A 17,426-nucleotide genomic window follows, 5' to 3' on the forward strand; every position below is an offset into this window, starting at 1 on the left:
GACTTCTGACTGTGCCTGAGAGAGGTAGGTGTGTGTGTGTGTGTGTGTGTGTGTGTGTGTGTGTGTGTGTGTGTGTGTGTGTGTGTGTGTGTGTGTGTGTGTGTGTGTGTGTGTGTGTGTGTGCTGAAGGTGTCGTGCATATGGCGGAGCTGTGTAGATTTCAACGCGGAGCCTCCAACGTTACACGTCTGTTGTCGTGATCACATATATCTTCCACTTCCGAAACACAAGTACACGATAACAAATTACGTTTTTATATATATATATATATATATATTAAATATATGTTGCTATTGTGATTATACACTTCACACACATTTCATTTATAGATATACGTAACTAGAATTTGTAACGGTGGATATTGTTACAATTTGATAGACGTATTTTCCTGGCGACCGGATCCTCGTTAATCTGAACCGACGTGTTAAATAACTATACATGAATAATTATAGAGCATCTTCCTCCATCAGACCAACTTAACGAGTCCCTCACCTGCTGGCAGCTCAGCCAATCCCAACGCTTCAATCATGGAGGAAACGTGCGATTCTAGAAAAACAGTTTTATTGATTTATTAACACCTGTACATTTCTTTTCAGTGCCGACAGCGTTGCTACATACTTTGGTGTGGTGTGGGGGGAACGGGGGGGGGGGGGGACGGGGGGAGGGCTTATCGCCTCCGTTTCCAGTAGGAGCTCCTGCTCCGGATCGTCCGTCCAAACAGAACACAAAGCGAAGGTCCCTCCTCCTCCTCACCAGCCACCAAATATAATCCAGAGAACACGAGTCAGCCAGGGTCCGAGCGAGCTCCGATTGACGGGGAAAAAAACAAACAGCACGGACAAACCAGCACACGTAGGACACCGTTTAAAGGCATCTATATATATATTTTTATATATATATATATATATGAAATAAATTTACATCCGATGGTCCAAAGTCTCCGTGTCTGTCGTCCAATCAGAGAGCGGCAACAAAAAAGGCCGTTTAAAAATCTCCTCCCGACGTCTGTAGGACGTCTCCAGAGTGTGCTTCACTAAAAACCAACCAGTAAAAACTGCTACGCTAACGTCTGGCGGCGCTCCGGTATCGCAGAGCGGATCCTCAAAACAAAAACAAAAAAAAAAAAAAAAAATCACAAGTACAGCCAGGACCTGAAAATATATTTATATATTCTGATAATATATAGAAAATGTTGAGTATTTAATCCGTATGTACACTTTGCACAGGAATGAAGCGCTGCTTCACCGGGTTACATCCCCCAAAAAAAAAAAAATTCTTCGGGTAAAAGGGAGAAATTGTGCGACCAGGGAAGGAATCCTCCGGAATCAGAGCGCCGGGGGGGGCGGAGTACCTCAGGGAACCGTCCTGGGCCCGGGGCCACGGGTCTGTGCTGGTCTCGGTAGAAGTGACGCGGCTCCTCAGTAGATCACCTCGTACACTGTGGCCTTCTTGTCTCCCGACCCCGTCACGATGTATTTATCGTCAGCAGAGATGTCGCAGCTCAGGACCGACGACGACTCCTTCGACTGGACGAGGAAAACAAAGAGTCACCGTCAGCGCAGGTCCTTCATCAACCAGCTGTGTGTGTGTGTGTGTGTGTGTGTGTGTGTGTGTGTGTGTGTGTGTGTGTGTGTCCATTTGCTGCACAGCTGTGTGTAGTTGACTGTAATTACTGATGAATTAGAGCTGAAACGGTTTAATTATGTGGACGTGATTCAGACCACACACGCACGCACACACACACACGCACGCACGCACGCACGCGCACACGCACGCGCACACGCACCTCAATCATCAGCATTATTACTAACATTATCTCCACAATCATCCGCATATTTAACAGCATTATCACCTTATTATCAGCATGATCACAATCATTATTAACATTCTCATTATTAATGCCATTAATTTCATCTTTATACTTTAACAAACTATCATCTACGTTCCATGTATGAAGGATGTGAGTAAAGTAGGAACCTGGAATGTTTAAAAAAGAAAAACGTTTGTTGTTTGTGTTGTTACCTGGAAGATGCTGGCACCATACGGAGTCCTCCATGCGTTCAGCAGGTTGTCTTTTCCTGTGCTCACGAACCATTTACCTGCGCACACACACACACACACGAGGTGGTGAGACACACACACACACACACACACACTCACAGTAACCTGGACCATTAAAAGCTGCTCGGGGGAAACTGGCGTCACATCAACAGTCATAAAAAAGCACATAATGAAGGAGAGTCACAGCACTTCCTCTCAGATAATTATTTAAATCAGCCTCTGATTAATTACCCCTCCGACTAGTGGGCTAATGATTTAATTAGTGACGGAGGGCGGTGGAGCAGGCGCTGTGGTCTGGAGGAGATACCAGCTGAAAACTGAAAGCAGCCGCTCCGCCCGGCCGACTCAAACGTCACAGAGAAATAGAAACATTCCCTGAAGAATTGGACTGGAGGACTGGGAGGACTGGAGGGACTGGAATGACTGGAGGGACTGGGGGGACTGGAGGGACTGGAGGGACTGGGGGGACTGGAGGGACTGGAGGGACTGGAGGACTGGGAGCCACAAGGTTTCAACATTTCTACTGAGTCTGAGGACGTTTTGGCTGTTTATTATTAAAATAGATAAAAATATTACATTATCAGCTATATTGCTTTTAAAATAGCCACATTATGTTATTGGCTTTACATTACTTAAAATATCCCAAATTGTGTCATTCATGTCTCTAACTGTTCCATTAAAGGCTTTATTATGTTTAAAATAGCCAAAATCATGATGTCATCAGCAGGTATAACGTTATTGTGGTGACAAGCCGTCACAGGATCCTTTTATTGTGCGACTCGTCGTAGTTGATTTCATGGTAGAAAACGGCGTCAGAGTTCAGTAAACACTGCGTCTCACCACAGTAGGCGAACTTGAGCGAGAGGACGCAGCTCTCATGCAGGTGCAGCTGGTACTTGTCTGGCTTGGTGTGGTGAAGCACCTCCACGTTGCTGCTCTCCATGCCCACGGCCAGCCACTCCCCGGTGGGACAGTACCCCAGAGAGAAGATCTGCAACGGGAGGTCGAGCGGTGAGGTGTCAGACAGAGTCTCGGAGGAACACGAGGAACACGAGGAACACGAGGACGGTTCCTGTGAGCTTCTACCTGTGAGGTGAAGTCGTGCTGCTGCAGCTGCCGGCCCTCCCTCAGGTCCCAGGACCGCACCGTGTTGTCCAGGCCGCCGGTCCACAGCTTGGTCCCGTCGTGGGAGATGTCGATGCAGCTGGCGCCGTCTGTGTGGCCTTGGAACTGCCTGAAGACAAAAGGAAACAGGAAGTGAGGCGAGAGAGAGGAGGAGGAGGAGGAGGAAGAGGAGGAGGAAGAGGCTCCTCGAACCTGTTTCACACTCTAGTTCTGGTCTGAATCACTTTGTTGCTGTAAATCAGTTCAGGGGCCGCTTACAGCTCAATGTCGTCTTTTCTCAAATGAACGCAAAAATCTTTTATAATATATTTGCAAATCTACCATGATAGATCATGAAAATCAGTCTGAGAAATCTCTACAAACTTTTTAAATAGTACGGAAAGAGGACAAAAACAGTGATGATTTAGAAAGACGTCTAAAAACTCAAAAAATGGGTCAAAACATTCCAAACAAACTTTCCCAGACGAGTCTAAAAGATGTCATCAACCGGTCTAAAGTGTTATTTACAAACATCCAAAGACCGGTTTGAAAAAAATCACTATTAAGTCACTACTCTTGAGAAACATGTTAAAACTTCAGTGTTTGGTAGATCAGAGTCTCGTGGGGCCTGAAGTTTGACGCTCCTGCTTTAGAACATGAAGAAGAATCTCATCCTGAAGAGACGCTGAGATGTTTATTCTGTCGTTCCAGACTTTTAGACACTAAAACCTAAATGTACAGGCTGGAAGCAGAACGCCGACCTGACGAGGGTCTGGTTGTGCAGGTCCCACACGGCGATGTTCCCGTCGGAGCAGCAGGAGAAGCAGACCTTGGCGTCGGGGCTGATGGCCAGGGCGTAGCAGGCCGGGGCCGACGACGTGAGCTCGGCCTTGATGCGGGGCGTCTGCGAGGCCAGGTCCCAGATGGTCAGCGTGCTGGCCTCGCCGCCCACGATCAGAGTGCGGCCGTCAGGCAGCAGCTTGCAGGAGCGGATGTAGTTGTCTCGGTTCTGCGGCGGAAACGGAGAAGAGCCGACTTTCAAACACAAACAGCTGAACAGTCGCAACGGTCCGCTCAGTGGAGGAGCAGAAAAACATTTCAGATTGATATATTCACGTGTTCCGTCTCGTTCTCGAGCTTTGTTCAGCTCAAATTCTTCTTCGGGGGAAGGATTTCAGGTTTTTTGGGCCTTTTTAAACATTCCACCGAGCATAGCGTGGGCGCTGTGGAGGATTAGCCACAGCATCTCAGTTTTCGATGAGAGTACAGCCGCAGCCGACTGATTGGTCCACTTAGTATCTGTGTTTTCAAGGAACATCAGTAATCGGCCTTTTCTCACCAGCGTCCATTTCTCACATCTGATTACTTCCTACTGTCAGAGATTTGTGCTGTTCCGAACTGAGCATGTGCAGAAGTGCTTACTCCGGCGCCGCAGCGCCGACGTTTCAAAGCTCAGTTAAAACAAGCAGTGAGCACAAAGCTGCGTCTGTCAACAACAACGTGAGGATTCATTCGGCCAATGTGACGATCCTCACTGACCAATCAGCAGACGGCTGTGTTGCAGCTCCTCCTGATCTGACCCGCTCCGTGGTGCTCGGTACCTCAACGGCGGGGTGACAAAATATCGTAACTGTTGGTTACGATTGTTTCGGTACCAGCCACAACTTTTGCAGTAAAACCTGCCGTGGGACATTCTGTGCAGTGGAACCGAGGCTAAACTGTCCCGTCATCATGAGAGTCAGACTGTGAAAGACTCCAACTTTAAAAACCGTCACGCATCTCGTTACTTCATTGGGATTTTAAATACAACCTTCTGGAGGAGCGCTGACGTAACTACAGATTCACAAGTCCATCTCGGTCTGTCCATGTCTCCCAGTGTCCTTGGAGAAGACACTAAATGTGCAGAGTGGTGTGTTGGCACCTCGTGTTCTGGCGAGTTTCTCTGCTCTAAGTGGAGCGGATCGTTTCTATCTCGGCCTTAGTAAAGATGTGGATGTCAGCTTTAACAAGAGCTGCAGCTGCTGGCCCGGCTCCTGCACATCGATCGGACTGTGGGATTAAATCTGCCCCCGACGGCTTCATACGACCCGGCTGCACCTCCGGGCCACGAGTCCACCGGCGTGAAGCGGCCGGCTCAGAATGAGGAACGGGAGGCAGTTGGGGGAAGTAATGAGCTGCGTAATGGCAGCCAGGGCCGTCCAATCAGAACATCATTACTCAGCAGTGAGGATTATTTCAGCGCGGTGGAGGACGACTGTGGATTTTGTGGGGCTGCAGGAGGAGTCCTCACCAGACAGTCCAGCTGAGACACCGGGCTCTTGCTGCCCGGCTGGCTGATGTCCCAGATCTTCACGCAGCCTTTGCCGCCGGTGTAGACGTGACGCGTGGGGTTGCTGATGGTGACGGCGCACACCACCTCGCCGTGGCTCAGCGTGTTGATCTGCCGGGCGTGCCGCGGGATGCCCGGGCCGATCAGGGCGTCCGGAGGGAACGGCACCGGCTGCATCTGCCCGTCTGCGCTGACGTGGAAGGAGTACGCTCTGCAGGGGGCGGAGCCTCAGCGTGAGAGGAGAATGTACTCAAGACACAGAAAATACTCGAATCCAGTAACCGAAATACTCACGGTTTTCCTCCAGAGATGGAGGTGAGGCTGGCAGGAAGTCCCGGAGCCCTCATGTGAGGATGAGGATCGAATCCCGCCTGGACAAACAGACGAGACGTCACAACTACTGGATTACAGTTACTAGTTACTCCTTTATAAAGTACCAGGTGTGAGGGTGATGTAAAGCAGGATGTCAGCAGAAGTCACATCACTTAGCGGAGGAAGATGCTCTATAATCTCACAAAACCCTCAGTAAGCATAATATTATTAATAATTTCAGTGGTAACAATCGTTTAGGGTTGCTAATGCTACTTTGATTAGCGGCTAATGCTAATCAGGATATTTTTCAAGTTGCTAGCAGGAGTTCGTTCAGGATTATTGAGACGCTTCTTCTCACAAATGATTTAAAAAAAAGTGACCATGAAGACCAACGTTTGAGCTAATGCTAACAGCCAGGTGAGTGAGTGAGTGAGTGAGTGAGTGAGTGAGTGAGTGAGTGAGTGAGTGAGTGAGTGAGTGAGTGAGTGAGTGAGTGAGTGAGTGAGTGAGTGAGTGAGTGAGTGAGTGAGTGAGTGAGTGAGAGACAGAGACAGAGACAGAGACAGAGACAGAGACAGAGACAGAGAGAGAGAGAGAGGCTTTACAACCGTTTTGAAGTCAAAAGCTTCAGTATTTCTGCTGCTATATTTCTGATTTAGTAACTACGGCTGAAAGTAGAAATGTGTGACTTCAAGACGGTTCTCAACACGGCAACATGCATCAGCCGACAGAGATAAACGAGACTGCTAATGTTCAGAATGCAGCGCGCGCCTCGCTTCCGCAGCCAACGCCTGCAGGAACTCTCGTTCTGACGTTTCCAGGCAAATCCCTTGAAAGGCGGCGAGCCGGGCTGCATACAGAGAAGCTTTACACAAGGCTACAACATCCCACTTGCTAATGCTAATGAAAGCCTGGGAGATTTTCAAACATGGAGATGCATTTTGGGGGCGAGCCTCTTTTTTTTTTTTCTTTCTTTGAAAGCCTTCAGAGTGCTAACTAACTAACATCAAAGGGAAGGAGCCGCACCGTCTTTGTACTTCCTCATTATGTACACACAACAAGCCGCAGCCAGCCGAGCAGAAACATTCGCAGGCGCGGAAGCCCGGCGTGAATGCTCAAGTTTCTCAAAGTCATTCTGCAGACTGACTTCATAACCCGGAGTGGCGCCGAGGATTCAAACAGGAGGGACTAATGAAGAAGAGGGAACGTGGAGACGGCGGAATACGTACAATCGGTGAGCGTCCGTACGCGGCGGCGGCGGCGGCTGCGGCGCTCATCTGAGGCGAGATGAGACCCGGGTAGACGGCCGGGCTGGTGAGGGAGCCGTTCATCTCGTGGTGACCCATCATGGCGAACGGCGTGGCGTAGGAACCGGCGATGGACAGCGGGGTGCGGAGGGCGGGGGCAGCTGAGGACGAGAACAAACAGCAGAGCTGGTGAGACACTGAACGTGTTCAGAACACATTTTATTGACGTATTTATTATGAATGTCGGCTTTGATCACATGACCGGAGGAAACCATGTTAACTTTAACATTTTAATCCTCAACTCAGTTTAATATGAGGAACAAGTTCAGCCCTGAACAACAACCTAAAAATGTTCAAATGAATGTAAACACCCAGGGATGCACCGATAACACAGACGAGTAAAAGCCTTTAGTCTACCTGCTGCTGACGTTACTGACCGATGACATCACGCAATACTCATACTGTATATAATACACACTACTGTTATCAGTAACGGTACGTATCGGTTTATACTAGTTTCATGTCCTTCATTTGCAGCTCTGATCGTCTCTCTAAATGTTGTTGCATCCAAATATTCAGCAAATAAACTTTGTGTTTTGTGGATTTTGGTGAAAGTCTGTGACTTAGAGGCTGAAGAGGTCAAAGTATCCAGAATATAACAGTATTTTGATGTGTGAGTTTACAAATAATAAACATTAAAAAGTTATCAAACTGTTCCAGTGTTTTCTTAATGTCAGAGATTGTGAATGTCTCAGATTTCACTGTTGAGAGAATCTGTGTTGTCGATATAAGGAGGTGGTGTGGTTGCTGGTACCTAGCGCCTCCATGCCGGGCGGTTTGCTCATGGTCAGAGGTCGCAGCCCCGGCGTGGTGCTGGTGCCCGGAGTGGGCGCCTCGCTCCGGGGCGTGGGCGTGTTGGACTTGAGGCTCGGCGTGGACGACTTGTCGTTCTGAAACAGAGGAAAACTTTTACCTCCTGCTGGAAGTGCAAACACACACATAACCCCCCCCGCCCCCCTCTCCCTCCCTCCCTCCCTCCACCCTCCACCCACCCATTCCAGGCGGTGAGTCAAAAATACCCCCACAGCCAATGAGTGACAAACTGAGAAGACGACTCGAGGTAATCCAATCTAACACCGACACTTCATTACTGTGTGTGTGTGTGTGTGTGTGTGTGTGTGTGTGTGTGTGTGTGTGTGTGTGTGTGTGTGTGTGTGTGTGTGTGTGTGTGTGTGATAAAACTCTGCTGAGGAGTCAAGCTTGTTAGAAGCAGCTCGACATGCAAGATGGCCGTCCAAACGCTTCTTAGAACTAATCCATCTCCTCCGTCCTCTGCAGTGTGTGTGTGTGTGTGTGTGTGTGTGTGTGTGTGTGTGTGTGTGTGTGTGTGTGTGTGTGTGTGTGTGTGGTGACACTCTAATGAGGGTCGGGGGAATGCTGGGTGTCAGTGTGGGTGGGAGGGAGTGATGTGGATTATAAATCTAAGTGGTTTATGTGAGTCTATCTGTGCCGTGCTTTGGGTTTACAGGAGACGGGGGTCTGGTGGGTGGGGGGGTGGGGGGGGGGGGGGTGACGGGGAGAAGAGACAACGCAGAAAACAGGAGCAGTCTTCCCGCTAGCGTGTCTCGGGGTTATTTACAGCGCCGAGCCGGGCCGGGGGAGAAATGACCATTTATTGGGTAAGCCATAAAGGAGATTGAGAGGACTGAGCCACCGGTTTGATTTCCTGAGAGTGCGCTCACCCTCGGCCCCCTCCAGCCACAAGCCAGCCAACTGCTAAGCCTGCGTATTAGTCTTTCACACACCCACGCTACTTGACAGATGCCCTCTGGTGTGAGTGCACCGCCCCCACCCCACCCCACCCCACCCCACCCCCATCACTCACGTGGGCGTGGTCCTTGGCTTTAGAGGACGGCGTGCTGCCCGAGGACGCCACGGAGGCAGGGCTATTGGGGGCGGCGTCCTTCTTCAAGACCCGGGATTTATCCAGACCGTTCTCCGGAGGGGAGTGAGCGGGGCTGGTGCGAGGGGTGGCGGGATCCTGCAGACAGACAGACAGACAGACAGACAGACAGACAGACAGACAGACAGACAGACAGACAGACAGACAGACAGACAGACAGACAGACAGACAGACAGACAGACAGACAGACAGAATGAGTAAACAGTGCAGGAAATCCACTGCCGTCCACATTGAGGTCAAACAAACCCAGCAGAGACACAGGTTTCATTCACCGTCACACCCCACACTCAGTCTTACGTGAACGACGGCGTGCACTCACCTCGTTGGAAACGTCCACCACCAGGTCGTCGCTCTTGTCTCCGTCGCTGTCCTGAAATGATTGGAGCAGTGGGAAGGTCAGATTACCTGAGACAGCGCTACCAAGGACAGCTTCATCCGGGCTCATAACGTGATGTCAGGCCACTTGTTCACAACGTTTCAAGTACAAACACAATTTTATTTCAGAAAGATTTTACGTTTCCACAGGACTGTTTTGAAAACAATGTCTGCTCACATGGGAATGGCAGAAACGCTAAAAACGATGTAGTTAGCATGTTTGGCCAGGAGCTGGCGCTGGCGGTTGTTTTTGTAATGAAACTAGACACACATGCTGAGAGCAATAAACGTTAACAAATGGGAGAACACAGACATTCTAGTGGACAGACTGTCAACTAAGTCCCAGGAGAACATGGACTGGGAGTCGTGGCACTGGAGGAAAACTTATTGTTCATCTACTGAGCATGTGCAGCTCTTTAAGCCCCCCCGACATGTTCTGATGTCCCGCCTCACACTATTCAGCCACTTCAGTGAAATTATTATTTGCAGGTAAACTTCACCTACAAGACTTTCAGGAAGTACAAAATTCAGAGGAAACAAACACTGCCTACATTAGCCAGTGATGTTTCAGTCGTTTCTGAACACCACACACACACACTCACCCACACACCCACACACACACACACACACCCACACACACCCACACACACCCACACACACACGCCCACCCACACACCCACACCCACAAACGGATCTGAACACACTCACATATCTGCTCATGCTGTCTTTGTCGTCCACTTTCCGTTTCTTGGAGTCGAGGCCGTAGTCCGAGGAGCCGCGGTGCTTCTCGCTGGCCGCCCGCAGGCTGTCCGACGGCGACACCGAGTTATTCTGCCAACAGCAACACAAAGGGTCAGTCGGTACAAAAACGCACGTTGCTGTGTGGGGCCTGAATATCACATGGAACAAACTGGTCTTCAGCCTGCGGCTGCTGTAGGGACTTTATGGGGTGGAGTTTGCAGGATGCAGAATAAACTCAGTCAGCTGCATGTTTGGAGGCTTTGACACACCATGTGACAAACCTGCAGGCCGCTCACTCTCAGACTTTCTGTCCATGTGCAAACTGATCCTGCTGCTGGTTCATGTGTGAACACAGCGACCATTGAACACACTGAACAGACGATAAAACAACATGCACAGATCTTTGTTTGTGGGATGAAGGAATTCAAGCAGATTATTTTTAAGAGCTGCCAGCTGGTAAAAATACCAACATATCGTGTCTTTATTTTTGTTGGGCAATGTGGATGTCAGCTGAAGTTATCAATTCATCAGCAACCACTAAACAAACTACATGAAAGCTTGAACTTTCTAGCCACAATATGTGCCTTTTAATGGCGCGTCATGTGAAAGATCACTTGTTGTTGATCAGTGTGTGTTTACGTAGGTTGCCGTGGAAACGACTGTAGAGCTGCGTTCCATCATTCTACACCTCCATTCCTCCCGACGTTGAAGCATTTCATTCAGACATCCAGAAATAAAGTGAAAGGAGCAGAAATTCCCTATGTAATGCTGAAATGTTGAATAATAAGCCCCAAGCTCATTCACGCATTATCATTTATTTATTTTTCCTCTATGGCCACTCCGGGGCTCTGGACTAAAACAAGACAGACGTGAAAAAAAACACCACGAGAGCGACGAGGAGACTCAATGTTTTCTGGCTCTTTGGTCTGCATCCGAGGTTCAGGTCAAACTAGATGGAGCGACCCGGACCAAACCACTGTTACAGTCCGTCTCCTGGTTCCTGGACGAGCGCTACATTGGTGAAATCAGTGAATTAGGACGTTTTGGAGTGACGCAATGACGTGGCTCTCACTTGGCTCCGTTAACGGTGGAAAAACAACCAGTTCTTTGGCGGAGCTCATTTAAGAACCGGCCCTGAACTAGAACCTGGTTCTTGTTGATGTAAAAGTCCTAACACACAGCTAATGTTTGGTAGCACCAGCTCCAAAACTGACAAATTAAAGTAAGAAGCTCATTGAAGCTTCACAAAATAAAACTGCAGTGTTTTATGTCAGTAATGATTCACTGGCGTGTTGCTGGAGCCTCAACATTAATCTATAGCGGATTATCTCAGACCCCGGTGAGCAGGCATAACTGGATGATCTCCCTCCACCGGGAGCTGCTCACGGTGACGTCGGAGGGAACGCGGTCGTTCGAGGTGAGACGCAGAGCGAGCAGAGACCCTTTCTGGGACAGATCGCCGGCGAAGCACGAAGGAAAGACGGCGCAGCTGAGCAAACCCTCCGATGCAGAAATTCACGGGAAGACAAAAGGCACAGTGTGCAAACAGGACGGCGTGCAGAGTGGACCGAGCGAAAACAAACAGACAAATACAGGAGGTGAGATGTAATCCTCCTGCAGAGGCTCGGCGCAAACAGGTCATTTAAAACTACATGAACTGGATAAATCACACACAGGATGCACTGCTGACAGCGATATATGTCTGTGACAACAAAGAGGGAGCACAAACTCTCATAGTGTCGCTGTTACATCCACGTAACTTTCATTACAAGAACCTGCACTCTACAATCGAACATGTTCCAACTTCTAAACTTGTTCCACCAAACCTAGTAAATAGTAAACATTTGGAAGAAAACATTGATTTTTTTTTTATTTCTTAAAGCTGATAAATCATTGATGCTACCATGAAAGCTAACTACCTAGCATTGACCTCAAAGCCATAATGTCAGGGTGAGTTTGTAAAAACACCCACAATGCAACAGCTATCGGAGAAGCTTTCTGGACATTTCACTGGGTTTTGCATGATTAAAAGCAGTTTTGTGTTGAGACTGTAGTCATTTTCTGCAGTAATTGTTTGGTTTTGTGGAAAAAGGAATGATTCCATCATGTATTCTCTGCGCCATAACAAAGAAAAACTTTAAAGTTTCAATGTAAAGGGTATTTTGGTATAATTTACCGGTCTGGCCCTCTCCAACCAAAATCTAAAAATATATATATACACGTTATATAGTTTTACCAGACAGATTCTTGCAGAGTCTGTGCGTCTGTGTAAAACATCCGAGTATCAGAAGCAGACTGAATGCAAAGTTCACGAAAATGAAGCGTATTAAAGAGGAGGAAGGAAGAGAAAGGGGCCATTGAGGGAACCTGGACAAGAGGGGCATGTGAAGAGACAAAGAGGGAGCTGCCAGCACAGAGAAGAGCCATGAAAGAGGCAGAGTGAGAAAATGAGGAGGAAGAAAGACAAGAGAGCAAAACAGGAAAGGAACTTGGCAGGCAATGAGAGCGTAGCAGTGTGGCAATGAGTTCTCCCCGCTAGTGGGAATGCCCGGACAGGCTGGCTCGCTGTCAGAGGCTGCAAACAGGGTTTTTGTAGTCTGGGCACTGGTGTGGCCGGGTGGCACTGCCAAACAGGCCGAAAGGCGGGGGGGGGGGGGGGGGGGGGGTTCGCTACAAAAACCTCTTCCTTCCACAGTAAACACACCGAGAGCAACAAGAGGAGGAAGAACCTGCAACCTTCTGATTGGGAGACGACCGCTCTACCAGCCGAGCCATGCTCAACGTTTCACATGTTCAAGTGGAAACGGCAAACTTTTAGTGTTTAGGGCTGAAAACACAACGGTTCTGAAACGCTGCTACTGCACACCAACCCTACAGCCGTAGGAAATAGCTGTCCTGCACATGCTCAGTAGATGGACAACAACAACGTTTTCCTCCGTCGCGTCACGACTCCCAGTTCATATTCTCCTGGGACTTGGTACTTTTATTTTGACAGTCACTATAATAATCTAACTTGGTCGTCTTGCCCACTGGAATGTTTGTGTTCTTCAGGTGTTAATGTTTGTTTTCTGCGAGCATGTGTGTGGTTTCATTCCAAAAACAAACGGCGTCAACTCGTGGCCTGGCATGCTCACATCATCGCTTTCAGCGTTTGTGCCGTTTGCGTGGAAACGGACAATCCTTTTTTTCAAAAAGTTGCAGCGTAAAGGCAAAGCTTTTGCAAACAAAAGGTTATGCGTTTTCACTTGGAACGTTGTGTAAACAGAAACACGAGAAAGTATGATAGAACAGAGTAGATGTGAAGAAGATATGCGCTGATTCAGCAGTTAATCAGTCTCTTGAGCCAAGCACCATTCCAGACTCAGTATAGAAATATATATGTGGTTAAAAATAACAAAACAAAGAAAATCCCCTTCACTGGAACTTCAGCAGCTTTCACACTTGTATCGTTTGTTCATTAAAGCTCTGCAGCAGAATTCACGTCCACAGAAACAGTGTGTTTTTCCCCTCATACGATGCAGCAGCCACGGTTCACTTTCAGTGATTGGACTTGTTCACTCGGTTCACCCGGGTTCAGTCTTTAATCCTCCGACAGACCGAACAAGACAGGGGATCGAACCGCCTGCCATGGGTTCATGTGAATGCAAAATGAACCAAACCCCAACGCAAACTTTCACTTTTTATTCCAACTCTGATGGAGACCAAACAAACAAACAAACAAACAAACACCCACTGACACAGAGCGCTGCAGCTTCTGTCCGACCGGCAGCTTCCTGCCTCCCTCAAAGAATGTAAACATGCTCAGCCACTGTTGTGGAAAAGCGTTTTGGTCTGGCTCGGAGTGGAGAAACTGTCTGACTGACAGAAACCTGCAGTGTGTGTGTGTGTGTGTGTGTGTGTGTGTGTGTGTGTGTGTGTGTGTGTGTGTGTGTGTGTGTGTGTGTGTGTGTGTGTGTGTGTGTGTGTGTGTGTGTGTGTGTGTGTGTGAGTGAGAAACATGAAACAGAGACCGCTCAGTCTCAATAACCCTCCGACTCTCCTATCAGATGACCTGAGACAACAGCCCAGTGTGTGCGTGCGTGTGTGTGTGTGTGTGTGTGTGTGCGTGTGTGTGTGTGTGTGTGTGTGTGCGTGTGTGTGTGTGTGTGTGTGTGTGTGTGTGTGTGTGTGTGTGTGTGTGTGTGCGCATCGGATAAGGAGCTATTGGCAGCCGCTCGTCACCATCGTGGGGGTGGGGGTGGGGGGGTTTGGTTCCCTTCAGCCTTCAGACATGAGTGGGCTCATTCAGGACGGCCAGTCACTAAGAACTCAATCTGTCGGAGCAGATCGGACTGAGCGTCACGCCTCAGCTCCCTGAGAACTTTACGCCAGTGCAATAAACAGCGACTTTAACATGAGAAGGAAGAGACGAGGGACTGGGTGGAGATGTCCACGATAAGACGGCCACTGGAACCAAAGTGGAGGTACATGGGTGGGGGGGGGGGGGGGGGGGTGTAAGAGAAAGAGTGAAAAGGAGTCGGGCAGTGGACACATGCAACAATAAATCCTCTGAAGTGGTTGAGGAAGACGAGAAGGAGAGTCAAAGTCACTTTTAATTGGCCTGAAATGAAAGGAGGGCGCAGACTACTAATCCTCAGCCAGTGATTGGAGTCATCTTCCACCTGGATTAGATTGCACTGGCTTATTTGGCCAGACCTCATTATTTGATTTCTGTCGGCTTAGAAACCCACACCCCACCCCACCTCCAGCACAACCCCCCACCCACCCCACCTCCAGAACAACCACACAGAGGATCTCCACAGAGAACATGAATTTCTATTCTAACGCCGTGTTTAAGTTGATCCAAAGTACAACTAATCACCAAACACTGAGAACCAGAGACCGACAAAATACACAACAACAACAACAACACACTGACACACACTGACACACACAGACACACAGAGGAGTGTGTGAACGTACCGTGCTGGACTCGCGTTCTTTCAGAGGCATGGCCAGAGGCGAGTGAAAAGATGAGGGTCCAGGAGAGAGAAAGCAAAACACAAATTAGTACGAGAGTCGACCTCAAACAGAAACTTAATTGTTCGGATGTTTTCAGGATTTTCTAATAAAATCGTTGTTTCAGCCTTTATAAAACTATGAACGATGCTGTGGGCTTCAGGGCTTCAATCTGAGGGAGCGCGGCTCCACTAAGGCCTTTTTCACGCCACAATGTTTTGAGTGAAAACTGGTTTTTGTTGCAGCAGCTCCTTTATGCATCGTGTATGTTGTCGGTGTAATAATTCATCATCACAGGGGTTTCAATCAGGGGTGTCAAACGTGAGGCCTGTTGGCCAGAACGCGACCCGCAAGAGGCTCCAACTCACCAAACCACCAAGGAAATGGAAGAAATTTCAAAGAAATCAATGATTTTCTAACAAATTCCTTCAGAGTAGCAGAAACAACACGACAGAGACCCCAGATGAGACATTGATTAGTTTTATGAAAATAGACATTTTCATTCAGCACGAGAAGAGATTTGTCTTTTCACTGCTTGTGGAGCCGAACGGCTGGCGACAATAACGTCTTAGAAAGAGACGAAGTGAAGGGATTCCAGGATTTAAACTACAAGTTTCGAGAACAAGGTGCGGAGGAAAGTTCAACACTTTAAAAAGCAGCTTTAAAGGTTTGTAATGTGGAGCAGCGACGAGCAGCGACAGAGTTACGGCTTGCAAACCTAATAAAAAGTGGAGCCTTCATGTTGGGCAACATAAATTTATACGACAGCGGCACTCATGGAAACATGTTTACAGTTTACAGCCGCAGTTCCTCCTTTTTTTCTAAAGTTAGTTTGAACTGTTTTCGTGTCAGAATAAATCCCGGGTGAGGCCAACAAAACTTCACGAAGGCCTGGATAAATATTTCCTCACACGGTGGCTCGGTACACAAACACTTAGATTGAAAAACATGCCCTGACGTGTGTGTGTGTGTGTGTGTGTGTGTGTGTGTGTGTGTGTGTGTGTGTGTGTGTGTGTGTGTGTGTGTGTGTGTGTGTGTGTGTGTGTGTGTGTTAAATAGATTTGGCTGGAAGAACCTGTTCCTGGCAGGTAGTCACCGAGCAGTGTGTGTGTGTGTGTGTGTGTGTGTGTGTGTGTGTGTGTGTGTGTGTGTGTGTGTGTGTGTGTGTGTGTGCGCGGCTGTGCTCCTCACCTCGGTGCTCCAGGTCGTGGTGATTCTTCTCGTCCTTCACAGGTAGGTGTGCCTGGCTGCCCAGCGCTCCCAGCGCCAGCAGGCCGGAGCCGGCGCCGGTCACCGGGGGGAGGCCGGGCGGCTGCAGGCCCGACGGGTGGGGGGGCAGCTGCACCGGGTGGCCGTGGGCGGTGTGCGAGAGGTGCTGCGCCTGGAGCTGCTGCTGCTGTAAACAATTGCAAGAGGGACGACACAGAGGACAAGTGGGTCGGCTGGGTAGTGAACCTGTGAACGACCGCTGTAGGTTCGTGCGCCAAACGCCGGCTCGTCCGGCGCAGCGGTTCAAGGCTAAAGCGTTTATGCATAAACAGCAGAGCGAGAGAGCGGCTGCCAACCAGCTGATCCAGCTCAGTCGCCGTCTGACAGCGAGGGAGAACACACTGCAAATACACTGCAGCTGCATGGCGGGAAACGAAGAACACATGCCTGTCTTTTCACTCATTCTCACCCATCAGCCACAACATTAGGACCACCTTCTCATACGCCGTAGCACAGTGAGGTAACTTTATTCAACATTTTCAAGTGAAAACAGAAAACTTCTGGAGCGTTTTGAGTGTCTGGTTATACGACAACGATGGAACTTTTCAAAAATGCTCCAACTCCGTCGTCGTGTAAACGGGAGAAAACGCAACTTTCTGGAAACACTTGGGCTCCGTTGCCGTGGAGACGGCGGAAACGCTGCTACTACTGGGTTTCAAGATTTCTAAACGCGAAACTTTGATTGTTGCGTTTGTACTGTTGCCACGGCTTTTCAGAAATTTGTTTCCATTTATCGTCCAGTCACATTTAGAACTTAGACTTGTGCTAAATGCAGAAAATACTAAAGCGATGCGGTCTGGTGTTTCTCTCTGTATCGTGACCTCAGAAGGTTCCTCCACTGTGTCTTAACAAGAGCTTCAAAGTTTAAGATTTCATTATTCCTAATGGGCAGATATTTGTAAACATTCTTGTGTAAATAATAAATCACACTTTTCTTGCCATTTGAGTTGATAGCAAACGACTTGTTGCTGCCACCTTCCTCCGTCTTTTAGTTTATGGTGATATGTTTTATATAAAAGCCTCAGCA

The 17,426-nt window shown here is 48.6% G+C and overlaps 1 protein-coding gene across 2 annotated transcripts in view; it reads right to left on the bottom strand.

The window, feature by feature from the left end:
• Window positions 1-544: 544 nt before the first annotated feature.
• Window positions 545-17,426, bottom strand: part of tle3b (TLE family member 3, transcriptional corepressor b) — a 40,281-nt gene continuing 23,399 nt past the window's right edge. For both annotated transcript variants that reach the window (XM_080458374.1, XM_080458373.1), the window contains exons 8-21: window positions 16,322-16,526; window positions 15,095-15,111; window positions 10,100-10,222; window positions 9,336-9,386; window positions 8,939-9,094; window positions 7,868-8,003; window positions 7,036-7,214; window positions 5,789-5,865; window positions 5,456-5,705; window positions 3,927-4,174; window positions 3,148-3,295; window positions 2,902-3,052; window positions 2,023-2,099; window positions 545-1,526 (exon numbers count right to left, since the gene is read on the bottom strand). In XM_080458374.1, the coding sequence (XP_080314500.1) occupies window positions 1,419-1,526; window positions 2,023-2,099; window positions 2,902-3,052; window positions 3,148-3,295; window positions 3,927-4,174; window positions 5,456-5,705; window positions 5,789-5,865; window positions 7,036-7,214; window positions 7,868-8,003; window positions 8,939-9,094; window positions 9,336-9,386; window positions 10,100-10,222; window positions 15,095-15,111; window positions 16,322-16,526 (1,926 nt within the window). In that variant the 3' untranslated portion in view covers window positions 545-1,418. The remainder of the gene's footprint in view (window positions 1,527-2,022; window positions 2,100-2,901; window positions 3,053-3,147; window positions 3,296-3,926; window positions 4,175-5,455; window positions 5,706-5,788; window positions 5,866-7,035; window positions 7,215-7,867; window positions 8,004-8,938; window positions 9,095-9,335; window positions 9,387-10,099; window positions 10,223-15,094; window positions 15,112-16,321; window positions 16,527-17,426) is intronic.

This window comes from Lipophrys pholis (genome assembly GCF_963383615.2).
Source record: "Lipophrys pholis genome assembly, chromosome: 2".
In the NCBI taxonomy this organism is placed as follows: domain Eukaryota; kingdom Metazoa; phylum Chordata; class Actinopteri; order Blenniiformes; family Blenniidae; genus Lipophrys; species Lipophrys pholis.